This window comes from Eubalaena glacialis, chromosome 13, assembly GCF_028564815.1.
Source record: "Eubalaena glacialis isolate mEubGla1 chromosome 13, mEubGla1.1.hap2.+ XY, whole genome shotgun sequence".
NCBI classification, from domain to species: domain Eukaryota; kingdom Metazoa; phylum Chordata; class Mammalia; order Artiodactyla; family Balaenidae; genus Eubalaena; species Eubalaena glacialis.
Genome location: NC_083728.1, coordinates 22,525,895 through 22,550,162, shown reverse-complemented (window position 1 = coordinate 22,550,162; position 24,268 = coordinate 22,525,895). Strand labels below are relative to the sequence as shown.

The window sequence follows — 24,268 nt, the reverse complement described above, 5'->3', positions numbered from 1 at the left end:
TAGTTTCTGCTTTATAACAAAGTGAATCAGTTATACATATACATATATCCGCATATCTCTTCCCTCTTGCGTCTCCCTCCCTCCCTCCCTATCCCACCCCTCTAGGTGGTCACAAAGCAGCGAGCTGATCTCCCTGTGCTATGCGGCTGCTTCCCACTAGCTATCGATTTTACATTTGGTAGTGTATATATGTCCATGCCACTCTCTCACTTTGTCCCAGCTTACCCTTCCCCCTCCCCATATCCTCAAGTCCGTTCTCTAGTAGGTCTGCGTCTTTATTCCCGTCTTGCCCCTAGGTTCTTCATGACCATTTTTTTCTTTTTTTTTTTTTAGATTCCATATATATGTGTTAGCATACTGTATTTGTTTTTCTCTTTCTGACTTACTTCACTCTGTATGACAGACTCTATCTAGGTCCATCCACCTCACTACAAATACCTCCATTTCATTTCTTTTTATGGCTGAGTAATATTCCATTGTATATATGTGCCACATCTTCTTTATCCATTCATCTGTCGATGGACACTTAGGTTGCTTCCGTGTCCTGGCTATTGTCAATTGAACTGCAATGAACACTGTGGTACATGACTCTTTATTTATTTGTTTGTTTATTTATTTATTCATTCATTCATTCATTCGTTTATTTATTTATTGCTGTGTTGGGTCTTCGTTTCTGTGCGAGGGCTTTCCCTACTTGCGGTGAGCGGGGGCCACTCTTCATCGCGGTGCGCAGGCCTCTTACCGTCGCGGCCTCTCGTTGCAGAGCACAGGCTCCAGACGCACAGGCTCAGTAGTTGTGGCTCACGGGCCTAGTTGCTCCGTGGCATGTGGGATCCTCCCAGACCAGGGCTCGAACCCGTGTCCCCTGCATTGGCAGGCAGATTCTCAACCACTGCACCACCAGGGAAGCCCATGACTCTTTTTGAATTATGGTTTTCTCAGGGTATATGCCCAGTAGTGGGATTGCTGGGTCGTATGGTAGTTCTATTTGTAGTTTTTTAAGGAACCTCCATACTGTTCTCCATAGTGGCTGTATCAATTTACATTCCCACCAACAGTGCAGGAGGGTTCCCTTTTCTCCACACCCTCTGCAGCATTTATTGTTTGTAGATTTTTTGATGATGGCCATTCTGACCGGTGTGAGATGATATCTCATAGTAGTTTTGATTTGCATTTCTCTAATGATTAATTATGTTGAGCATTCTTTCATGTGTTTGTTGGCAATCTGTATATCTTATTTGGAGAAATGTCTGTTTAGGTTTTCTGCCCATTTTTGGATTGGGTTGTTTGTTTTTTTGATATTGAGCTGCGTGAGCTGCTTGTAAATTTTGGAGATTAATCCTTTGTCAGTTGCTTCATTTGCAAATATTTTCTCCCATTCTGAGGGTTGTCTTTTGGTCTTGTTTATGGTTTCCTTTGCTGTGCAAAAGCTTTTAAGTTTCATTAGGTCCCATTTGTTTATTTTTGTTTTTATTTCCATTCCTCTAGGAGGTGGGTCAAAAAGGATCTTGCTGTGATTTATGTCATGGAGTGTTCTGCCTATGTTTTCCTCTAAGAGTTTAATAGTGTCTGGCCTTACATTTAGGTCTTTAATCCATTTTGAGTTTATTTTTGTGTATGGTGTTAGGGAGTGTTCTAATTTCATTCTTTGACATGTAGCTGTCCAGTTTTCCCAGCACCACTTATTGAAGAGGCTGTCTTTTCTCCACTGTATATTCTTGCCTCCTTTATCAAAGATAAGGTGACCATATGTGCATGGGTTTATCTCTGGGCTTACTGTCCTGTTCCATTGATCTATATTTCTGTTTTTGTGCCAGTACCATACTGTCTTGGTTACTGTAGCTTTGTAGTATAGTCTGAAGTCAGGGAGCCTGATTCCTCCAGCTCCATTTTTCTTTCTCAAGATTGCTTTGGCTATTCGGGGTCTTTTGTGTTTCCATACAAATTGTGAGATTTTTTGTTCTAGTCACTCAGATATTTCTTAAAAACATGATAATGATATTCCCTTACATTGACATAGCACTTTATAGCTTACACAAGGCCCCTTTGTAAGATGTTTTAACCATCACAACAACCCTTTGAGTGGGTAGAATTTTCTGTCTCTGATGACTTTGATCCCTAATTATGAACTTTGGCTGATGATAGTTGCAGCATTAGAGATTGTGAGCTTTTTCAGTTCTGATGCCTTAAGCAAATTTGCAAGGGAGCCCTGATGTTAACTTTGGCAGGTTTCATGCCTGCAAATATTGATTGAGCCAGAAGCCCTAGTTGTAAAATGTCACCAGTCAATGTGCAGCCAGCAAAGGCAAGGGAAAACTCATTACTGCAGCTCATCTGTAACTTCTGGGTCAGGCCACTTACTACCATCTGGTAAAAATGAATGTTTGGAAACTCCTTTTCATTCTGACAAAATGTAATCAGGTGAGGTTAACAGCAGATGATTTCTGAGCACTTCGAATTGGTTAGAGCAATCCGTCCACAAGCTTGGGTTTGTGACATTCCATATGTCTAATCACCTGAAGAGGTATCAGAAAGCTTTGAAATTATGAAATCCCCAAATAAAGGTAGGAAGGAATTTAATTACGTGTACACCTCCCTTAACTGTGTTGCATACATTTTTCCCATCTCATATTGAAAGTGTTTATTCTGAAAAAGAAAAGGCAATGAGAGAGGAAGAATGAAATAGGATTACTCTCTTAAAATAATATAAAGTGGTTTTTTTTTTTAATGTGAGAGTGAGACTAAACCTATTTTATATTGCTTTAAGGAGAAAGATTATGGACTAGGGAAGAAAATTATGAAGTTGAAAGGTTTCCCCTTAACTGAATGAACTCTCTGAGTGATCCAGAGGTGGAGGGGGTGCAATTGAGGAGGAGGTTAAGTTTCTGGTCACCGGAAGTATTAGGAAACCCCAGCCTATGCCTAGCAGAAATGTTTTAAAGGGTTTTCAAACCTCAGAAAGATAATTGAGTTAGATCAAGGATTCCTAAAGTCTGGATTGTCTCTAGTGACTCAGAATTATTGCAAGAGGTTTTGAATCCAGGTATACACAAGCATTTTCTGTAGAATGAATCTCAATCTCTCAAAATCTCTCTCAAAATTAATCAGTCTCTCTTTTTCTGGTTCTCTTTGTCTGCTCTTCTCTTCTCTCTCTCGTAAATGTGGGAGTTAAAACCACAAATTCAATGAAAATTATTACCAAATACATAGAAATGTATTTGTTTGTTGTCATTGTGTATTTTCTCAATCACTGGATACTAAAAAAATGCAGCTGGGGTGGGGTCTGTCAAATATTTTGATGTTAAAAATGGGATCCTTGTTTTAACACCTATTAATGGTCAATACCCTCTCCAACCTTGAGGTTCTTTGATTCTGAGTCAGGTGTGTCCAGGAGAGATACATGTATTGTCTTCTGTGGGCTAAACTGTGATAAGCACTTTAGAAACATTGGCCTTTATGTATGTATATGTGTGTGTGTGTATATATATATATATATACACACACATATATATATGTGTGTGTATATATATATATATATATATATATATATAAAAGTCTGTGTGAAAGTGCGGGTTGTTCCTAGTTTATAGATTGAGAAAACTCAAGCCTGGAATGGGTAAGTTACTTTCCAGGGCTGCTAAGTAGAGGGACCAGGATTTGAATTTAGGAAAATCTGACTCCAAAATTCATTCTCCAGACAGGATATCACCATTGCACACAGGTTAGGAATGACTAGTTAGTATAGCGAAGGAGGAGACGAACTATATTGGGAATTAGAAGCCTTATATTATTGCCTACCACAGACAAGGTGCTTAAACCCACCGAGCTCAGGTTTCCCTATTTCTGTAAAAAGAGGGATAAACTAGATTATCTCGTTCAGTTCACATTTGAGTCTTTCCCATTGTTTGATATTTAGGAAACAGCACTTTATGCCCCCACTTGGAAGGCCCTTTTCTGAAGATATGTGACCTTCTTGATGCTAGGTGAAGAATTCCTGGTTTATTATAAAGTTAATAGAAGATTTCCTTTGAATTTTTTCCATTTCCTTAATAAAAGTGAACAAATTTTTCTTCCATTAACATGAAAGTACATTTTATGAAAAGTACTCCATTTCTTAGCCAGGTAACTTGGAATACTGAGCTATATTTAGATGTTCCCCCGCAGTATACATCTACATTGTTATAGCCTGGTACAACTGTGCTCTTCACATTAATAATTGCACTGTGTGTTTTCATAATTTATCATAATGATACCATTATTGCTTATTATAGAAGTCCCCTTTCTTCTCCCCCACCCTCAAGTTTAATTGAGGTCGAGACAGACCATAAATGCGATAATATAGATTGCATGCTCAGAGGAAATGGGGTTGGTTTCATAGTGGATTTTTAATTTAGGATTCGTTCTGGTGATGTAGCCTCTTCCTATGGTACATTACTTTGAGCCCAATATAACTGCATTTTCCCACAGCCCCTCATTATAGCTACAGCTTCTCACTGCTTTTTAATTAAAAAGAGAGAGAGAGGGGAAGAGAAATGAAACCTAAAGCTTAGGTTGGGTATTGTCTGGGTATGCAGGGACTAGTCTAGGCAGATTGCTTATTTAATTTTTTAATTCTTTCAAAGCTTTCATGGAGATGTCTTGATTTCTATTTCTAGGGGGATGGGTATATATATCATTCATCATACACACACAAACACACACAAGGCATCAAGAGTTTTGGAAAGTAAAGACATATTATATATATATTCTTGGAGCTTCCTATAAGCTTTGAGCAAGTGGGAATCCTTTGTGTATCCTAGAAAGGGTACCAGCTGTGTGGTTGGATGGCGGCAAATGCTTAGTGAGCATTTATTCTGCTCACCACCTATTGGGAATAAGGCAGGGGATGTAGAAGATTGTAAAAATCCTTAAAGGCTGATGTTCTAGTACATCAGAAGTTAAGAGTTAATCATTTTTCTGCTGTGGGCAGCAGAAGCAGAGAAATGACTTTATTAAGAACAATTTCTTTTGTCATTCCTTCATCTTGAGGGATTCCAAACACCTTTCAGATACCAAAACAAATTAATCTCCAAAGGTGACTGGTAAGACTGGCTTAATCCTCTTGGGATTGGTTGTGTAAAACGCAAGGAGAGCTCAGGCCTGAGCTGATGACCTCTCTGACAGGCTGTGAGTGCTCCCTTTCTGGATCCAGAGTCCTTTGTCTCTTCTGTAGTGAAAGCAGTTTGGCAGTTCCTAGGTTCTTCCCCACTTACATATTCTTGCTTTGTTTTGTATAACTGATCACTCTCTCAGTGGTGAATACTGGTAAATATAATCTAGAAGTTTATTTCTGGGGCAGGGTGTTGTTAGCTTCACAGATTTTAATGGGGATCTTTTACAAATAGGACTTCAGCTTTATATGAGTCCCTATTTCATTCAGTGTTGCCAGAAATCCAATTTCATTTTGACATTATCAGGGAACAGGAACCCCTCAGATGAAAATTCCCTAAACCGGGGATGTCTAGTATGGTAGCCACTAGCTGCACATGGCTGTTGGGCACATGAAATATGGCTGGTTCTGTGTTGAGATACACCACGAGTGTAAAATACATCTACCAAATTCCAAAGACTTAGTATTTAAAACAAAAAAGTAAAATACCTTGTTAGTAATTTTTTATATTGATTACTTGTTGAAATGGTAATATTTTAGATATATTGGATTAAATAAAATATATTATTGAAATTAATTTCATCTGTTTCTTTTTTTATTTGGCTGCTAAAACAATTTTAAATTATATCTATGGCTTGCATTATATTTTGATTGGACTGCTATGTCCTAGATTGTTAAGCCCCTTGATAGCAAAGCAATGTTTGTCTTTATGCCGTGTGTCTCCAGTCCCCAGCACAGTGCCTTATATATAGTTGGCACTTATTATATATTTGTTAAAGAAATGAATTTTAACCTTTATTACTCAGAATGGTCAAATTTCAGAAATGAGTAGGAACTTCTCTATTTGGAGGGTTAGTATCTGAAAAAGAATTGAGAGTTGAGAAGAGAAGTAAAGAACAGAAGTTTTTAAAATTTTGCCTTGGGAGAGAAAAATGCTGAAATAAAATATATCAGGGCCTTTGGGAGGCTTATCCATCTGTTGGAGAGGGAGGTGGGAGCTGTTATGTTTGTCAAGGAACCATGTCAAAGCCTCCCAGTGGGATGGGTTGTGCTGTGCTCTGCTACAGAGTTGTCCTCCATGAGGGGAGCTAAAGCCGAATACCCTGTATGAGGGGGAAGGAAATTGGAGATACAGTGGGTAAACCTAAAGGTTGCCCTCTTAGGAATGTGCTTAGACTATTCATAAAGATTAGCAAAGCTATTCTTGTCTCAAGAATCCGTTCTAGCCCTGTCTATCCCTGTGTCCCCATTTAGACATTACCCTAATGGAAGCCTGGGACTGGTACTAGGCCAGGCTGATTACTTGAGGATCCTTCAAGCCTTGGAATTCTTTAATAAATTATTTGTTGAATGAATGGTTTAACAAATATTATTTTAACTTGGCTAACATCTTGTATGACTTATGTTTATGGGTATATGTTCTTGCCTGAAAGTCCCTCAGATCTGTCTCAGCTAGGGTCCTGGAATCATGGAAATTGGCAAACTTCCCAGAGATCAGTTTCAACTTTTAGAAGGCACCAGGTTGTCTTTGCAAGAGTTTATTAAAGGATCTCAGGCATCCTGTCTCCCTGCTTATAAGATAGAACTGTTAACTACTTCTCATCCCCAGAGATGGGGTAAAGATTAAAAGGAGTGCTTTAAGTTCTGCAGAAGGAAAGTGCTATTTCAGTGGAAATTATTAGTGGTAAAAATGAAACTCCTCCCTGACCTCTGAAATGTTTGTTTTACATAAGTGGATTGGAAGATATGTTCAAAAGAGACATTGCCAGTGTTCTTTTTTTTTTTTTTTTTTTGCATTTCTTAACTGTGGCAGTATTTAGCTTTCTCCTTTTAATTGTGGTCCACTGCCTTTTCTCTCTGCGCTGAGATAAACAATCCAGAAATCTCCTCTCCGTGGAGGACTATGGAGCTCATGCTTTGATTTGGCTGCTGCAATAGGCTCATGCTAATCAGAACCGCAGCAGGGCTTGTTTTATGAGCCTGAAAGAATTAGTGCTCCCAGGGGGCTGAAGTTCCTTACCTGCTGTGGAGCTACCTAGTTTGAAGCCTGCCCTCCTTTAGGAGCAAGCTACCTCCTTCTCCTTCTCACATGAAAACCACCACCTCCTTTTTTTGTACTCTTTGGTTACTGGCATGTTGATTTCCGTTTTCTTTTTCTTTTTCTTCTTCTTTTTTTAACGTGTAGACTAGTAACGATGACAACAGATTTTTGTAATTTTTATATTTATGGAAATAGAGTGTGATCATATGAAATTATAATCCATCCCAGGGAGACTCAGGAACAGAGTGAAAAATAGCAGGTGGTACCCCACAAGCCGAATTGTCTAATGTGAGTTTTCTAAGCAATGTCATATGCTTAGACTTACTGAAGTACCTGGTATGTGGAACCAGCAGGGTACATGAATACAGAGGGGAATGCCTTTGTACCACTGGGGTAGCAGAGTTCAGTAACAGTGTGGGTTCTAAGTCACAGGGTGAGATGTGTATCATGTATAATAGAAATTTGTCTGTTATCACCAAAAGCAACTTAGCAGGCTGGCAGTGAATGTAGCATTTTCTTCACTTTGGTAGTAACATACCACATTGCACCTAGCACACTGTTGGTGTGTGCAGTTATTGTAACCGATAAAGAAAAGCTCGTTGAAGAGCCGCCTAACACAAATGTTTTGTGTTGGGGAAGACAGAATCATTTGGATTAAGTAACTCATAGTAATAATTTTATATATTTGTTTAGTATTGTTATAGTTTAGTGTTCTTTCACTACAGTTTGCCACCGTTTGGTTCAAACTTCCAGTTATAAGGTAAATAAGTTCTGGGGATCTAATGTATAGATAGCAGAGTGACTGTAGTTAATAATACTGTGTCGTATACTTGAAAGTTGCTGAGATCTTAAATGTTCTCACCATCGGTGGTGGTGGGGAAAGGTAATTATGTGAGGTGATAGAGGTATTAACTAACCTTATTGTGGTATCATTTCACAATATATATGTGAATCAAATCATCATGTTGTACACCTTAAACTTGCACAATGTTGTATGTCAGTTATATCTCAATAAAGCTGAAAAAATTTTTAAAAATACACACAAAAACATCTTTTCTGAAGTTCACAGGGAGAAAAGGGTGATAATCTCCACTTGCAGATGAGGAAAGTAAGGCTTAGAGAGGTTAAATGATGTGCCCAGAGTTGCACAGTAGTAACTCAAGCTGAATGGAGATATTGGGCTGTTTGATATCTAGTGCGGTGCTCTTTTTCCTCAGCTCTGAGGCCCGTTTCAGTAGTGCCCTGTTTTATTCCAGCTGAATGGCAAGCAATTGTAAAAACTCCTCCATGGATTGCACTGTCAGAGGCAGAATGAGACCCTACCAGTGTGGTGGGAAAAGCCCTGGACTAGGAGTCAGGAAGTACCATTCTATTTTCAGCGCCGCTCCTGGTTTTGTGACCTTGGGTAATACTTGACCTCTGGACCTTACTCTACTCTGCTGTAAAGTAGGAATTTAGAACATTGTAGACCCTTGGAAGTTATGTATGTAATATTCTCTGTTTGAATTACTTGTGAGTGACTATAATCTTTTTAAAATCTGAATTAAAACCAGGTACTAAGGGATTGGTGTTGGGGACTGAGTCCTAACTAGTAAATTGAGCTTAACCCAGCGTTCACTTCTCAAAGTAGCCTTGTTCCCCGTGATTTCTGTATATACAGGAACTTTTGTGAAGTGCTAAACTTTGCATATTGAAAAATACCTGTAACAAAAGCCAGCTACCTTGTAGGTGACTGTAATCATGTATTTATAGAATCGTTGCGGGTCTGAAAAATAACCACTTAGAGCTTTACTTCATTCTGTGGGAGAAATTGTATGCTATGGTGTTTTTCAGTCAGGGAATTCTCGAAAACTTTTAGAATGCTTGGTATGTATGCCCTTCTACATATTTTCCAGCTCTAAAATCCTGTGTTTCTTTTTTCTCTTTCTTAGCCCAACAGGGGCACAAAACGTCCCCGGGATGATGAAGAGGAAGAGCTGAAGATACGTCGGAGACAAGCTGGTACTCGAGAGCGTGGCCGCTTTCGGGAGGAGGAAATGACTGTGGTCGAAGAAGCAGATGATGACAAAAAACGGCTGCTTCAAATTATTGACAGAGAGGGTGAGGAGGAAGAGGAAGAGGTAAGGTGGCAGAGTTGGGCTTGGAGCTCAGATGCTCGGCCCTGACACAGCATCTGTAGAGTGTAATTCAGTGCTAAATGCTTAATTTCCCTGAACTTCCCAGCTTAATCTGTAAAATGGGGTTAAGAATACTTATTTCACAGTGTTGACATGAAGGTTAAGTGGAATAATGGAGTTGGGAAAGCATTTTACAAACTGTAAAGAACATTACAGATAGAGTTTTTAAATTATTCTGGATTATATATTATAATCGAGGCCCAAGCACTGAACTGTGGGGCAATTAGTATCGACTGAGGAGGGTCAGAGAGGCTTCCTAGCCAGTACTGAGGACACATAGAGGGCACTCATTTTTAAGTACAGTCAATAGTCTTTGAAAGAGGAGTAGAATTCTGTCAAACAGCTGGAAGAAGGGCTTTTCAGGCAGTTGAAATGGCCTTCGCAAAGCAACAAGGTTGAAGAAATTAAAGGCGCAGCCAGGGGATTAGGTATTTAGATGTGATTGAAAAAATATGGTTTAGGGAAAGAGCTACCCAATGCCCTTTCTATTTGCTGTTCCTCAGGGTGCCTTAGGGCCTTTGCACTGACTCCTGCCTCTGAACCTTTTTACTTCTGTGTCCTCTGCTGGCATGCTCTTCTTCCCCTGATGCTTTTTACATGACTGGTTTCCTCTCATTCAGGTCTCAGTTCAGACGTTTCCTCCTCAGGGAAGTCGTTCCTGTCTCTGAGGTAGCCCTGCAAGTCGTTCTCTTATTCTCTTATCACTTTATTCTGTATACTGTCTTCACAGCGCTTATCATGATCTGAAATTCCTGTTTGTTATTTTACTCATTTGTTATCCTCTCCCCAACCTCTGTTGAAAACAGGGACTGGCTCTGTTTTGTTCACAGCTGTATCTCTAGCATTCAGAGCAATGCCTAGAACTTGGTGTAGGCCCTTAACAAATATTTATTGAATGAATAAATGAATGAAGCTGAAAAGAATAGAGGTAAAATATCAGTGATTAAAAATAATGTGACCTTACCTTTTGTGTCTCTTTAAATCCTTAAGTGTTAACTTGTATGTTATTTCACTCTGGCATTTTGTTCAGTATGAATTATAGAAATAGATTCTTAAGAGCCAGCTGTTTTTTGGTTCCCTCAAAGACTTGATGCTAAGTTTGGATTTAAAAATGAAGCTGGAGTGTGAATCTGAGAAGAAAAAAAAATTGATTCATATTCCAAAAAGGTCTTTATTGTGTTATGACAGTAACTCTCTCCTCATTAGGATTTCTACCAGTGGTAATTCGGGGGTCTGCCCCTAAGAGATGGTGACACTTTGGAAATCTGTGGTGGGAGACAGTCCTGGATTTCCTCTCTGAGGGCAGCAGCCCTGCCAGCCTTAGACAAACAGTGTGTGTAGCACATCCTCCCTCTCTCCCTCCCTCCTTACTAGCTTCTGATCAATCTGTTAGCCCTGCAGCGGCAGTTAATTGGCAGGTATAATTCCCGTGTCGGGCAAGGCTGGTACTGGAGGATTAGGATAGTAGCTGTCATGGGTAAATGGTTTCTAGCCTGGGAGACAGAAATGGGATGTGGGACCAGCCCTTCTGTTAAGGGACAGGGAAAAAGAGGTCGCTTTGTAAAAATGACGTATGGAAGGCTACAAGTCCAGGAGTTATTTTCTCACTGCCACCAAAGTCCCATTTGATGAAAAACAAGTGTTGTTTGCCCCTGTAAAGTCACGTGAACTTGTAAAATATTATTGTCCTTTTTGTGCTACATCACCAGCATTCATCTTTCTGAAATCTCCCTCTGGTTTCTGACGTTGAGCTATTGGAGATACTGCTGTGGCCGATGACTAAGACTGATAATTCGGTTTTCCCCCAGTGTTGGAGAGAAATTAAAGGAGGGAAGGCCAAACCCTGGAGAGGCTAAGACTTTGGGAATCCTATGAGAGCTGTATTATTAACACTAATAAAGTTTTTTCCTACAGGGTTGGCAGGATGTTAGCTAAGGGAAAGAAAAGCCGTAGGTACTGAGATTGCTTGAAAGTGATTTAACCCTTTCCTAGCAACTTAAATTATTTTAGTTAAATCCCAGTGATAAGTTGGGTACATTAACAATCATGCTAATAGTTACAATAACAGCTTATATTAATAGAGTGTCATATAGTTTATAAAACAAGTTTATGTACCTCATGTCTTTAGGTCATCTCTATGACCTTGAAAGATACAGGTAATAGTTTTCCCCTTTCTGCCTGCCTTCCTTCCTTCCTTCCTTGAACAGATCTTCATTGGATGTCTCCTGTGTGCCAGGCCCTATCATGGGCACTGGAGAGTCAACAGTGAATAAGCAGACATGGGCCACTAATAGAGGTTTGGTGTTGGAGAGATTACTGGGCCAAATCCTGTCAGGCCTTCCTTATACAGGTCATGTGAAGGATTTGGGACTTTATTCTAAATGCCAAGTGGATGAATTCACTTATGAGGTAGAATCAATTAGACTTGGTGAGGGTTTGAAGATTATATTCAGCAAAGTAATGTTGCCACGTGGGTAGTAAGTAGTGAAGCTAAGCTCTGAGTCCTGACTGAGCCAGGGCACTGACTTCAGTTTTTTTTACCAAGTCAGGGTACCTCTCCTTAAAGCTGTAGACACTGGGGAGTGGGTGGGGTTCCAACAGAGTACCTCAGGGTCCAGGAGTCATTGATAAAATCTAAGAAAGGTGTCATGCCCAAAATGAATGTATAGGTATCTCCCACTTAAAACTCAATATGTTGGGGCTTCCCTGGTGGTGCAGTGGTTAAGAATCCGCCTGCCAATGCAGGGGACACGGGTTCGAGCCCTGGTCCAAGAAGATCCCACATGCCGCGGAGCAGCTGGGCCTGTGCTCCACAACTGCTGAGCCTGCGCTTTAGAACCCGCGAGCCACAACTCCTGGGGCCTGTGCACCTGCAGCCTGTGCTCCGCGACAAAGAGTAGCCCCCGCTCACCGCAATTAGAGAAAACCCGCACGCAGCAATGAAGACCCAACACAGCCAAAAATAAAATAAGTAAATTTAAAAAAAAACCTCAATATGCCAAAATCTAAATTTAATAACATAATAGCTAACATTTTTGGGTACTTAAAAAATTATGAGATGATTCAGTGCTTTCCAAAAGGATCTATTTCTGGTTCTCTTAATAGCAGTTTCTTTATTGCCTTTAGGTGCGAGTTTTGGTCAATGACTACAAAGTTACGAAGCTAGGAGTTCGGAGAGTGTTAGAGAGGCAGAGTGTACTGCAGCACATTACTTTAAACTGGGAAATAAACTGAGGAAAAAACATTTCTGAAACTTTAGTGTAGATTTTTTTTGGGGGGGGGCGAATGATTCTGTTTTCAAAAATTCACTTTATTTACCTTTGTAGGTATTATTCCACTGTATGAAGTAAGAATATTCTGTATGGTCTGCTAGTTTTTTTAATGCTTCCTCTGAGCGAGGTTACTAAATTCTTGTTGCTGTATCGGGATTCCAGGTACCTGTCTGATACCCTTCTCAGTAGCTAGTAAGGACTAGATACAGTAATGTATAATATAAGAAACACAAAGCAGTGACTATTGCTAATTAACAACCATTCTTATGGGTGTACAAAAATAGGCTATAAGTTGAATTTGACGTATGGACCATAGTTTGCTGACCCCCGGTGTAGGGAAAAGATTGAGGGGCACTGTCACTGACTCAGGGTTTGACCTTGAGCAAGTTCTTTAAACCTCTAAATGTTATCTTACCTGTACAACAGAAGAGAAGGACGAAATAAATATTAAACAATATTCATTTAATATCGTTGCTTACTCCATGCCATACGGTATGCTCAAGAAATATTTGTTGAATGAGTGAGTCTTTAATACCTTAAGTTGAACTTCCTGTGCTAGATGTGAGACACACAGAGTGATGATACAAAGTAACATGTGATGTACACCCTTAACCCTCATTCTAATGAGGGAGATAAAGTATGTACTGTACAGTTAATCCAGAAAGGTGAGGGGCAGAATGGCATGTAAGAGCCACGGGAAAGAAGTAGTGATTAGTGAATAAGAAATCCCTTTGGACTGAAATTGTTGCATTTGTCTCTTTACCCCAGGAAGAACCATTGGATGAAAGCTCAGTGAAGAAAATGATCCTTACATTTGAAAAAAGATCATACAAAAACCAAGAGTTGCGGATCAAGTTTCCAGACAATCCAGAGAAGTAAGGCTCTGTTTTGCTGTTTTTGCCCTTTCTCCTCTGAGATGTTTTGTTTGCTATTTTGTTTTGCTCTTTGTGTGTTTTGTCTTCCCAGGATGACCCACATGTTTGGGAAATCACTAGAAGTACTCACAGGACTCGGAGTCAGTGGTACTCAAGGATACACAATAGGATCAACAAGGGGAAAAGACACATCAGGCAGTTTGGAGAAATTCATGTGCAGGCTTCCTGTGTTTTCTCCCTTCCACTGGGAGGGGTCAACATGCTCCTTTTTCCAGCAGTGAAATACATCATCACATGTGCAGTGTTTCTGTTAGGAAAGCCCGTTTGAGACTCTGAGACCAGGGTATTTATTGAAGACAGATCATAGCATTCTCTGCCAGCAACAGCTACCAAAATTCCAGGCTCACAGAAGGAAAGCAGATGTTCAGTGCCCCAGATGGGCAAATCAACCTTATCACTTAGGAATTGTTTCAAAAGCCAGGTTCCCAGCTGCCAGCCTCGGACCAGGCCCTTCTAAGGATCAGGCCTGTTATGTTAACTCTTTTTTGCATTACTCTTCTCAAGGCCCCAGGAAGACTGACCATGGCTGCCATTAGTGATAGCTTTACTGTTGAGAAATGTCAAAGGCTTTGGGGTTAGACAAATATGGGTGTGACTCCCAAATGACCTTGAGTAAGTCATTTCTCCTTTCTTAGCCTCAGGTGTCTCATCTGTATAAAGAAATAGTACCTTCCTCACAGGGTGGTTGTGAAGAATAAATGAGAATAATGGCATGTGTTTAGCTCAGTATCTGGCACATAGTAAGTGCTCATGAAATGATAGTTAATATGGTTGTTACTACACCAGCTCCTCAGTGCACTGTGAAGTGCTATAATGAGGAATCTGATAACTTTGCATCAGTTTTGAATCCTAAGTAAATGGATTTTCATATTTATACAGATTTTAATGTCCTAAATCTCTCTTTCCCTCCCTTCCTCCTTCCTAGGACATACACTTTTAATGAATCTTAATATGCCTAAGGCCCCTAGGCAATTAGGAGTTGAATAGTATAGTCTTTGCACTCAAGTTTAAAGGTTACTAGGGAGACTGACTATAAATGCATGGTAGAAGGAAGTATACTTTAAAAGAAATACAAGCAAAGTACTGTGGGAGCAAAGAGGAAGAAGCAGTGAATACCAAGTCGGGGGCTAGTGAAGGCTTCACAGAAGAGGTGGTATTTGAGCTGGGCCTTGAAGAATGATTTTGATTTTAGTTAGGCAGAAAACATGGAAAGGCATGCCAGGCAGTGTGACTAGCAGGAACAAAGGCACAGAGGTATCAGAGGGCATCCTGTTCTCATGGCAACTTGGTAAGGCTATTGTGGTCCACTACGTTCTCTCTGTACTGTGGATGAGGAGGTGGAGAGGGGAGAACCTGGTTACTGGACCTAGGGCCACAGCCCCCTTTGACAGTAGGAGTAGCTAGATCAGAGCTCAGCTTTCCCCGCACCAGAGTGCTATCAGTTTTTGTGCTGACCTCTACCGTACAACAGTAATTGCACTTGTCATACTGCTCTGTGTGTGTGTGTGTGTGTGTGTGTGTGTGTGTTGATTATATAAGTAATACACGAATAGATTGTCATCGTAAAAAATACCAATAGTGCATAGTAGAATGAAAAATGAAAGCTGTCCTTCACTGCACTGATCCCCTTTCCATTCCTCTACTTAGAGATAGCACCTGTGAACACTTCTGTGAGTATCCTTTTTGATTGTTTTCTGTACACTTATTTACATATATATAAATATGCAAATATTTTTCTCCTACCTAAATCATACTGTACATATTCTGCACCTTGATTTTTTTGGTCACATAACGGAAGATCTTTCAGTGTTGGTGCATGCATATTTACCTTATATTTTGTGCCTGGTGCATAACATTTCATGGTTTGGAGATACCATGATTTATTAATTAATTTACCATGATTTATTTATTATGTTTCTATAGATGGACATTTGGTTATTTTAAATATTGGCTTTTATGAATAATGCTGTAGTGAACCTCTGTGTACATGTGTCTTAGTGTACATGTATTTCTATAGGATACACATCTAAATGTTGAATTCCCAGATTGAAGGGCATGTGCATTTTAAATTTTGATAGCTACTGCCAAATTCCCCACCATATCCTTTAGTTCTGTCACCAGCAGGTCTCTTTCCCTACGTTCTTGCTCATAATGAATTTGATCTCTCTTAACATCTTTGCCATTTGTTTTATTGTTATTTCTTTACTCAGCGGTCTTCTTGCAATAGACTCTGTGTTCCTTTTAGTTGGTGTGTATTGTTTGTCTCTGTAGTGCCTAGCACGGTACCTGCCATACCGTAGGCACTCAGTAAACAAGAGAGATCTTATATAGTTGATGTCATATTTACTACATCCCTGTTGCTTGGAACCCAAGGATACATTATGAGGCAGCTATGCCACAGGTTGATGACACTGGAAATTTAAGAAATCCAATTTACTTCTTGGAATGGCAGTATTACCTTTGCCCACTTGGTAGGTATACTTGTCATTTTAGAGCAGCGAGTTTCTGCAGCTTATGTTCACCATCTACATCTTAGGTACCACAGATGCTATATTGTTACAATTCATGAACTGGTTTTAAGAAAATGTTATTTTATTTAAAAATATCAACAGTGTTTTCCATTCACACAAAATTTATATACTATTTTAGTTTTAAAATCTAAACATTTGAAAATTGAAATTATGCACAAAGAACATTTTTTTTTTTTTTTTATGTCCAAAAGCAGTTAGGAAACTACATTGTGTTTTAACCTTGAGTTCTTGAATTCTTACCGGTGCAGTGTCTTTTATAATTCTCTAGACCAGCAAGGTGCAATTAAGATGAAAATTGCTAGAGCATATTTGAATGAAACTTTCTGGTTGAGATCAGAAACATTCAAATTTATTTTCCCATATATGCAATTGTCATTTTGATTGCATACCAAAAAATGCCTCTCTTCATTTGGCTGCATTTCAGATTCAATTGACAATTCTCTTATGCAGCCTCTACTTTGCACTGTGTGATCTTTCTCCCAAACATCACATCTAGTAGAGTGTGCTGTTTCCCTAGTAAGTCCTTTAGTAGTTTTTCTCTTCATTTTTGCAGGGGCAGAATTATTTAGTTTAGTGGTCCTCAAATTTTTTCGTCTCGGGATCCCTTTGTGCCCTTAAATTATTGAGTACCCCAAAGTACTTATCTAAGAAAATTCTAGAATATTCAAGTACACATTTCATTAGCCGTTAGGGCAATGGTATCATCACATTATTGTATAGTTGTCTGAGAAACTCCACCGTACACTCGTAAGAGAATGAGAGTGAAAAAGGCAAATAATGTTTTGGAGTTGTTGTAAAAATAGTTTTGATCTTATAAACCCCTGAAAGGATCTCCAGCCACCACCTGCAGTCCCAGGACCACACTTTGAGAACTGCTGATTTAGCAAGGTGAAGGAAGCATCATGTTCTCTGTGCACTTACAGCTGGATTTGTGATTGCAGGAGGACTCATTGGTTTCTGTTGTTCTTATAGTGTTTTTGAACATTGCTGATCACTTGCTAAAATTCACTTTTGTGGTTGAGGGAGAACATCCTGCTGGTCTGAAGGAAATGTACATGGGCAAGCTAGCAGAATATTCTCCGTCCTACCAGATGGAATCAGTGACCCCATCTCAGCCTGGGTTACTGTTTTAATATGTTGCTCTGTTGCTTTCCCATTGACCTCTAGCTTGATCCTCTCCCCCCAGCTGTGAGTCATCTGTTGCTGAAGGTATACCTAATCCCTAGGCAGCCGTCTGCAAATACTGTAGTGTGTGCTTTTAAATGAGTAGACTTGTACTTTTGTCAGCAAAAAGAGAATTTTCTTTGTTATAGTGTAGCAAACTTGAGGGTATCTAGATTCATTGACTACCTACTACGTGCCAACACTTGTTAGGCATTTTATTATCTCTTTTAATCCTCACTATAATTCAGATAGGAAGATTAAGGAAGTTGAGTTTTAGAGATAGGTTAGTTAATATTCTGTCTCCCTTGACAAGGTTGGAGCCAAGTGCTCTGTGTTCCAATGGCAATTTTCTTGGGCAATGCTGGATATCCTTACAATGAATTGTATGTAATAGATTATTTGTATTTGTGCTAGGCTAGGAGCTCGGTGAGGACAGCAACTGGGATTACTTTGCTATCTGTTATGTCCTCAGTACCTAGCACAGTGACTGGCACCTAGTATGTGCCCATAAATACTTACTGACACACTGCTAATGTTTACACAGCCAGTAAATAATGTTGCTGGGGTGTGACCCAGGTCAATTTCATTCCTACCTCCAGGCATTTCCCACTATATCTCGTTACTCATGTCACATGGGACCCCAGTGGTATTTTTATGCTGTTTCCCTGCTCACAGTTGACTTTCTGCTCGTTTTGTTTTGATAATTTTCTGACTTTCTAAACTTAAAGATATTTGGTTAAGATTGCATATTTGGAAGAAGGATTTCAAAGTTGGAAGGGACTGAAAGGTACAGTCCGTTTCTCCCTTCTCATCATTGATTTTTTTATATCACCTTTTATTAATTCCCCCCAGTGACAAAGATCTAACTTTCCAGAGAAACCTATTTCATCATTTGGCAGCTCTGACTCTTAAGATTTCAACTCTGAACGAAAAAGAATTTCAACAAATCCTCCTGTGAGAGGATATCTAGACTCCTTATAACCTCAGTTGCTTCCCCAAATTAGTTTCCATATCCCTCCTAAAGTATGGTTCCCATAACAGATGTCACAGACTTTTATGGTCATCTAATCAGCATAACTATCTTGTCTTCTTTTAAGCAGCCTAAAACCACAGCAGCATTTGTGGCAGCTACTTTCCTCTGCTCCTTCATTTGGAAGGCATCTGCTGAATTTCTGCAGTGGACCAGGGAGTGTGCCCAGTGCTAGGTGTCCAGAGATGACTGAGAAGTAGTCTCTGTCCTGGCAGAACTGTTTCGTGGTCTGATTTGTATTGTGGTTACAGTTGACTAAAACCATCAGGTCCTTTCTACACATGTCCTCTTACTACACTGTGTCTTTCCTGCCCCATGTATTTATACTTGACTTTTTGGTTCAATGCGTTCTCCACGTAGACCCTAGGTAATTTTTCTCCTGTTAGATTTGGCTCATCATCATTGCCTGTCAGAAACTTTTTGAATTGATTCTGTCAGCTGCTACGTTCACTATAAGCTTTGTGTTACATGACATTTGTTAAGTTTGCCTTTTATATATCTTCACTCAAGTTGTTGATCAAAACATAAAAATAAAATAATATAGTTGATCTAAATAGACCTAAGGATGGAGCCCTGCAGGATACCACCAGAAGCTTCTCTCCAGGCTGACATTCTTTCACTAATTATCACTCAACTCCCCAAATCTCTTCCTTGTGTGCAAGATGATTTTGTTTATTACTAGTTAGTGCCCAGTCTCCCTTGCTAATTCTTCCCAGTGAGCTGCAAAGATCTTTTGTCAAGTTACTCTCAAGAAATCAGATTTTTTGTTTTGTTTTAAACTACCCATGTAAGGCAAATAAGCCTTAGAGGTTTGCTGAGCCCATTAGATTCAAAGATTATATAGACCTACTGCCCCATGGAATATCTGAAGTCTGCACCAGCCCTTCCATGTCATGATTCTGATTTGGTTTCCACACTTTAGGTGATGGGGAACTAGTGATTTAAAAGGTAATCTATTTGTAAGCACTGTGGAAGGAGACTTAAAAAAATAAAAGTGGTATGGGGGGGACCTGACAAAAATAATTTTGAAGTTTACTTGGAATAATAAGCAGGTGAGAATAGACAAGGAAGCATTCAAAAAGAAAGCTAACATAGGAGTGTTTTGCAATAACAGATATAAAATATATTGTAACACTATGAAAGTATGGTCCTGGCTCAGGAATTTGCAGACAAATCAATGAAATGGAGGGAAAAGCCCATAAACAGATTGGAGTACACATTAAAATTTAGTGTATGATAGAGGTGGCATTTCTTCAAATTTGTGGAAAAGAGATAGATTATAGTATTGGGGCAATTGGCCAGACATTTGCAGAATATAATGTTAGATCTTTGCCCTATATTATACACTGAAATAGATTTTAGTTTTATTACTCCTAAACATTTAAAAATGTATAAACATAAAAGTACACCGTATATCTGATCTTAGCATAGAAAAAACCTTGCTCAGAATACAGGTAAAATAGAGTTCATAAGGCAAAGGTAATTAAAAACCTTTATGTCAAAAAGCACAATGTACAAATTAAAGGACAAATATTTTTCTCTGGGTTTTGTTTTTTTTTTTGCAATATATGACAGAGATTAATTTCATTAATATATAGAGTGCTTATACATCAATAATAAGATGAACACCCTGATATAAAAATAGGCAAAGAAGAAATACAAATAGCTAGTAAACATTAACAAAATTTTTACCATGGTGGTTATCAGAAATGCAAAATTTTAAAAAGTTACATTTCCCGTCTCAATTAGGAGATTTTAAATAGATAATACTTTTTTTTGAAGGGGGTGAGGGGAAACAAGGAGTTCATACACTATTGGTGCCTTCCTGGCAGAATATATCAAAACCTGTTAAGTTATGCATACTCTTTGACTTGGTACTTTCCTTCCTGGGAATTATCCTAACATGATAGTTATGAATACATGCATCTTAGTGTCATTTGTTATAAGGGAAAAAATTGGAAACCATCTGAATATCTGACAAAGGGGGATTGGTAAAATAAATTATGGAACATCTATACAAGGGAACACCATGTAGCTATTTAAAATGTATTATTTAGAATAGGACTTTCAGATAGGCCTAATCTGTTCCCTCTCCGTGATTGATTGGTAGTCTTTTCTTGGAACACTATGTTGAGAAGGATTCTGAAGCCATGTCTGGGCTCAGCAGGGGAGATGCTGTGCTCAGTGAGGGATTTTGCCAAGGGAGAAGAAGGACTGACAGCCCTGTTGGATACTGGCTTTTCCTGCTGTAGAAGAATGTTTAATGATAAGAGGAATTGTTCGGACTATGTTAACAACAACAGCAAAAATTATATATAGAACTGTATACTGTGTAGGCTACTTTTGGGCAGGGGGAAGGCTATGAGTTGAGAAAAAATGACTTAAACATACCAGAGTATTATCAATGGTTATTTCTGGTTAATAAGATTATAGATGATTTCGGTTTACTTTTTGAGGGCTTACCTTTCCTTTTCCCAGTTTTCTACAAAAAGTGGTGTTTTATAATCAGAAAAAAAATACATAAATGTTATGATTAAAAATAGTAATGGAGAAAAACAGTGGTAAGATATTGTCTAAATTATGGACATGTTTTAAAAAAATTACAGTCTCCAGATTTTGTTCTTACAGAATCTCCAGAGTTCTGAAGAGGTGGTATTTGCCCAACTCCTCAGCATCTGGAAGTTGATGAGTCCTTTATGACTTCAGGAGTCCCTGCTTATGTTCCTTTTCTTTGTGGCCTCAATTCAGTTAAGCAGGCATCTGTGGATACATAGAGACAAAAGATATAATTCCTGTCTTTAAGAAGCTTACATTCTGGAAGGGAAGATAGACATATGTGTTAGTAGTAGTAATAGAAATGAGAGCAAATGTATAGTGCTTTTTGCATGTCAGACATTTTTAAAGTGCTTTATGTGTATTTGTTCATTTACTTTTTACAGTAGCCTACGAGATAGGTAACTTTATTATCCCATTTATTATACAGATGAAGAAACTGAGGCAAAGAGAGGCTAAGTAAGTGGCGAAGTGAGGTTCAGAGCCAGGCAGTCTGGCTCCAGAGTGTGTTTAACCACTAACTCCTCTCAGCCAGTTATTTTTTCAGTTGCTTTACATGGATTAGCTCATTTCCTTCTCAGAACAAACCTTCCTGTCTTGTTCATCAAAGGCTTAGTGGGCATTTCTTCTGTGTCAAACACTGGGGGAGGGCATGCAGAGGTGAATGCAAAGCGGTTCTGTTCTTTGTGCCTGGGCATAGGTTTGCGGAAAGGTTCAGGTGTGGAAATGTGAGTGAAGTATCATGCTACTTAAGGTATGGTGGTGATTACAGGATGCCAGACTTTACTTTGGGATCTTTCTCTTAATCAGCTCATTGGAAGGGGTGTGGGGGAGGGGAAGGTATTTCTGGATGGCAGCAGAATCTCTGTACTTTCCTTTGGGTAAGGGGAATAATTGGCTCTTGATCTGAAGTGGTAGGTAAGAGAAGCCCTTTTTGGATCAGTAGGATAACTGTGTTCAGGGCAACAGAGTGAATTGCCATTCCAAGGGGTAATGGTAGCTAATCCACAGGACTGGTGGGCAGATAGATCATCCAATGCTGCAAAATGCTTTCAAAGCCTCTAAAAGGCAACTTGTGACTGCAAGAGTAAGGGGAACCCTGTAGTGAGATCTGAATCTGAGATTGATTTTTGTAATGAGGAAATCGATTTCCCAAGGAAATTGTGTGACAGTATGATTTTTGGATGAGCATACTTCTTGGTTGGTCTGTTGTAGACACTTTGACAGATTGTCTCTCTGTCTGGATTATGTTGCTGTTTGCTCCTCAGTACTGATTGTACCCCTTCCCTTTCAATAATGCTGTCTTGTTTTCCCTTCCTAGGTTTATGGAATCCGAGCTGGACCTAAATGACATCATTCAGGAGATGCACGTGGTGGCCACCATGCCAGACCTGTACCACCTTCTGGTAGAGCTGAATGCTGTTCAGTCTCTCCTCGGGTTGCTTGGACATGATAATACAGATATCCTTTCAGAGCTGTCCTCAGTAGGAAGGCAGACGTGGTGGGGGAATGCTGTTTACTCTCTTCTCCTGTCTGTCTCTGCTGATGTCTGCTGTCACGTTTGGTTTTCTATTTCCATTTTAATTTTCTCCCATCTTGAATCACACGCTGCTCTTTACTCATTCGAAAGTCTGGTTTTTATCTATTAATAAATCTTGGGCAACCCTTAATTGTCCTACTTGCTCTTACTAGTGTTAGAATTCATCGTGATGTATCCTGTTCATACATTAACAGCATTAATTTTTCAGGATCTTGATTTGGGGGCCCATTATATAGGCAAAACCAGACAGGATTTTTATCTGTTGATCTAGACATCATTTTGCTAACAGATGGCCCAGTGGAGTTGAACCCTCCTCTAGTCTCACATTGGAATGTCCAGGAAGACAGGGATTTTTATCTACTTTGTCTACTGCTATATTCCCAATTCCTTAAAAGAGGCTGGGTGCGCAATAACATTTAGTATTTGTTGACAGCATTAGACCTAAACAGACGGTCTAAGTTTGATTCCCTGTATGAAATTTGGTGCCCCTCCAGCCCTTAGTATTCTCATCTGCAAAAGTAGATGAGTTATGTCACTGGGACGTAACCAGACCTGGATACCTTAAGGTCTAACAGCCTTAAGGGCATAGAACATTAAATTACCGAAGGATCTAAAAATTGTGAATTCAGTTGTCACCTTGTTTTCAAGACTTAAATGCTATAGACTCATCTGTGGGAATGATACTGTGTATATTCGTGGATGGCATTTACTGGAAAAAAATATAAACATTCATATATATATATATATATATAAACTTTTGCCTTTCAGTGTTATTGAGAGGATCAAAGGAGTTCATATAAGTGCTAAGCAGTTTCTGATACATAGTAGGTATTTAGTAAATGTTACTTTTAACTGAAGCTGAATCATGACTCAAACCTTTTTATACTTTGTCTTTGCTATCAGATGTGAAACAGCTTTAGTGGAAAAGGTTTTTGATGTACCTGTGGTTGGGGTTACGGTCATGAAAGCAAATTCTCTTCCAATAGTTCTGTTTGAAACCAGATTTCTGAAGGTAAGAGACAAATGTAGTTAGTCTGCTTGAGTGATATTCATGGGAAATCTGCTGCTGCTTCATGTTATTTTCATCTTTCTGGTAATCTCTCTCCTGAGAGCATGTCTGACTAGGTTCTTTCCTGCCTGATAATTCTCATAGAAATAAATCAGTGAATAATCTTAATGCAGGCTTCTTGAAAGGTGATCTTTTAAGCCATTTCTGATACTTCACGGAATGTTAGACAGTTTTGAGAATTGCTGTCAGTCCCTAGATTGATGAGTATATTCCCCATACTCATCACTGGGAGGTTCTGGGTTGTACGAGGACCCTAGTCAATTAGCTTGTCTCTGGGTGAGTTTGGTATGGGTCTCATGAATTCATTTGGTAGACGTGGCTTTGAGTGCTTATCAGGCACTGTGCTAGACCCCCAGGAACCATAGGCTGCACTGATGCTCAAGCAGCATCCGTCAGTAAACTTATTGAGTATCTAGCATACGAATAGCCCTATTCAAGGTACTAACTGGTCCTCACAGAGTTAGTAACCAAGAGTTCTAATTGTGACTTCACATTTCAATTCACCTAAGAATGGTAGATTTTCAGAATCCAAACAGACCTTAGAGGTGACTTAGTCCAGGGCCTTATTTGTTTAGTTAGTAACAAGTCTAAGGTCTAGATGTTGGACCACTAGCTGTTGAGGTTGAGGCTGGTGCTCCAGGCCCCTGATTTCCAGTCCAGTGTCATTTCTAATGCACCTTGAGTCTTTTCCCTGTAGGATTTACTACATCCCTGACAGAGGTGTATAGTCACCCATTACCTTGTGTATTTATACAGCAATCACCTATTTTGTTTCTGGAAACACAACTCTTATTCTTTTTTTATTCT

General features: G+C 39.3%; 1 protein-coding gene across 1 annotated transcript in view; it reads left to right on the top strand.

Annotated features, from left to right (window-relative positions):
• CTNNBL1 (catenin beta like 1) overlaps positions 1-24,268 on the top strand; it is a 171,776-nt gene that overhangs the window by 20,711 nt on the left and 126,797 nt on the right. The window contains exons 2-4 of the mRNA XM_061207964.1: positions 9,122-9,310; positions 13,408-13,514; positions 22,174-22,315. Of these exons, the coding sequence (XP_061063947.1) occupies positions 9,122-9,310; positions 13,408-13,514; positions 22,174-22,315 (438 nt within the window). The remainder of the gene's footprint in view (positions 1-9,121; positions 9,311-13,407; positions 13,515-22,173; positions 22,316-24,268) is intronic.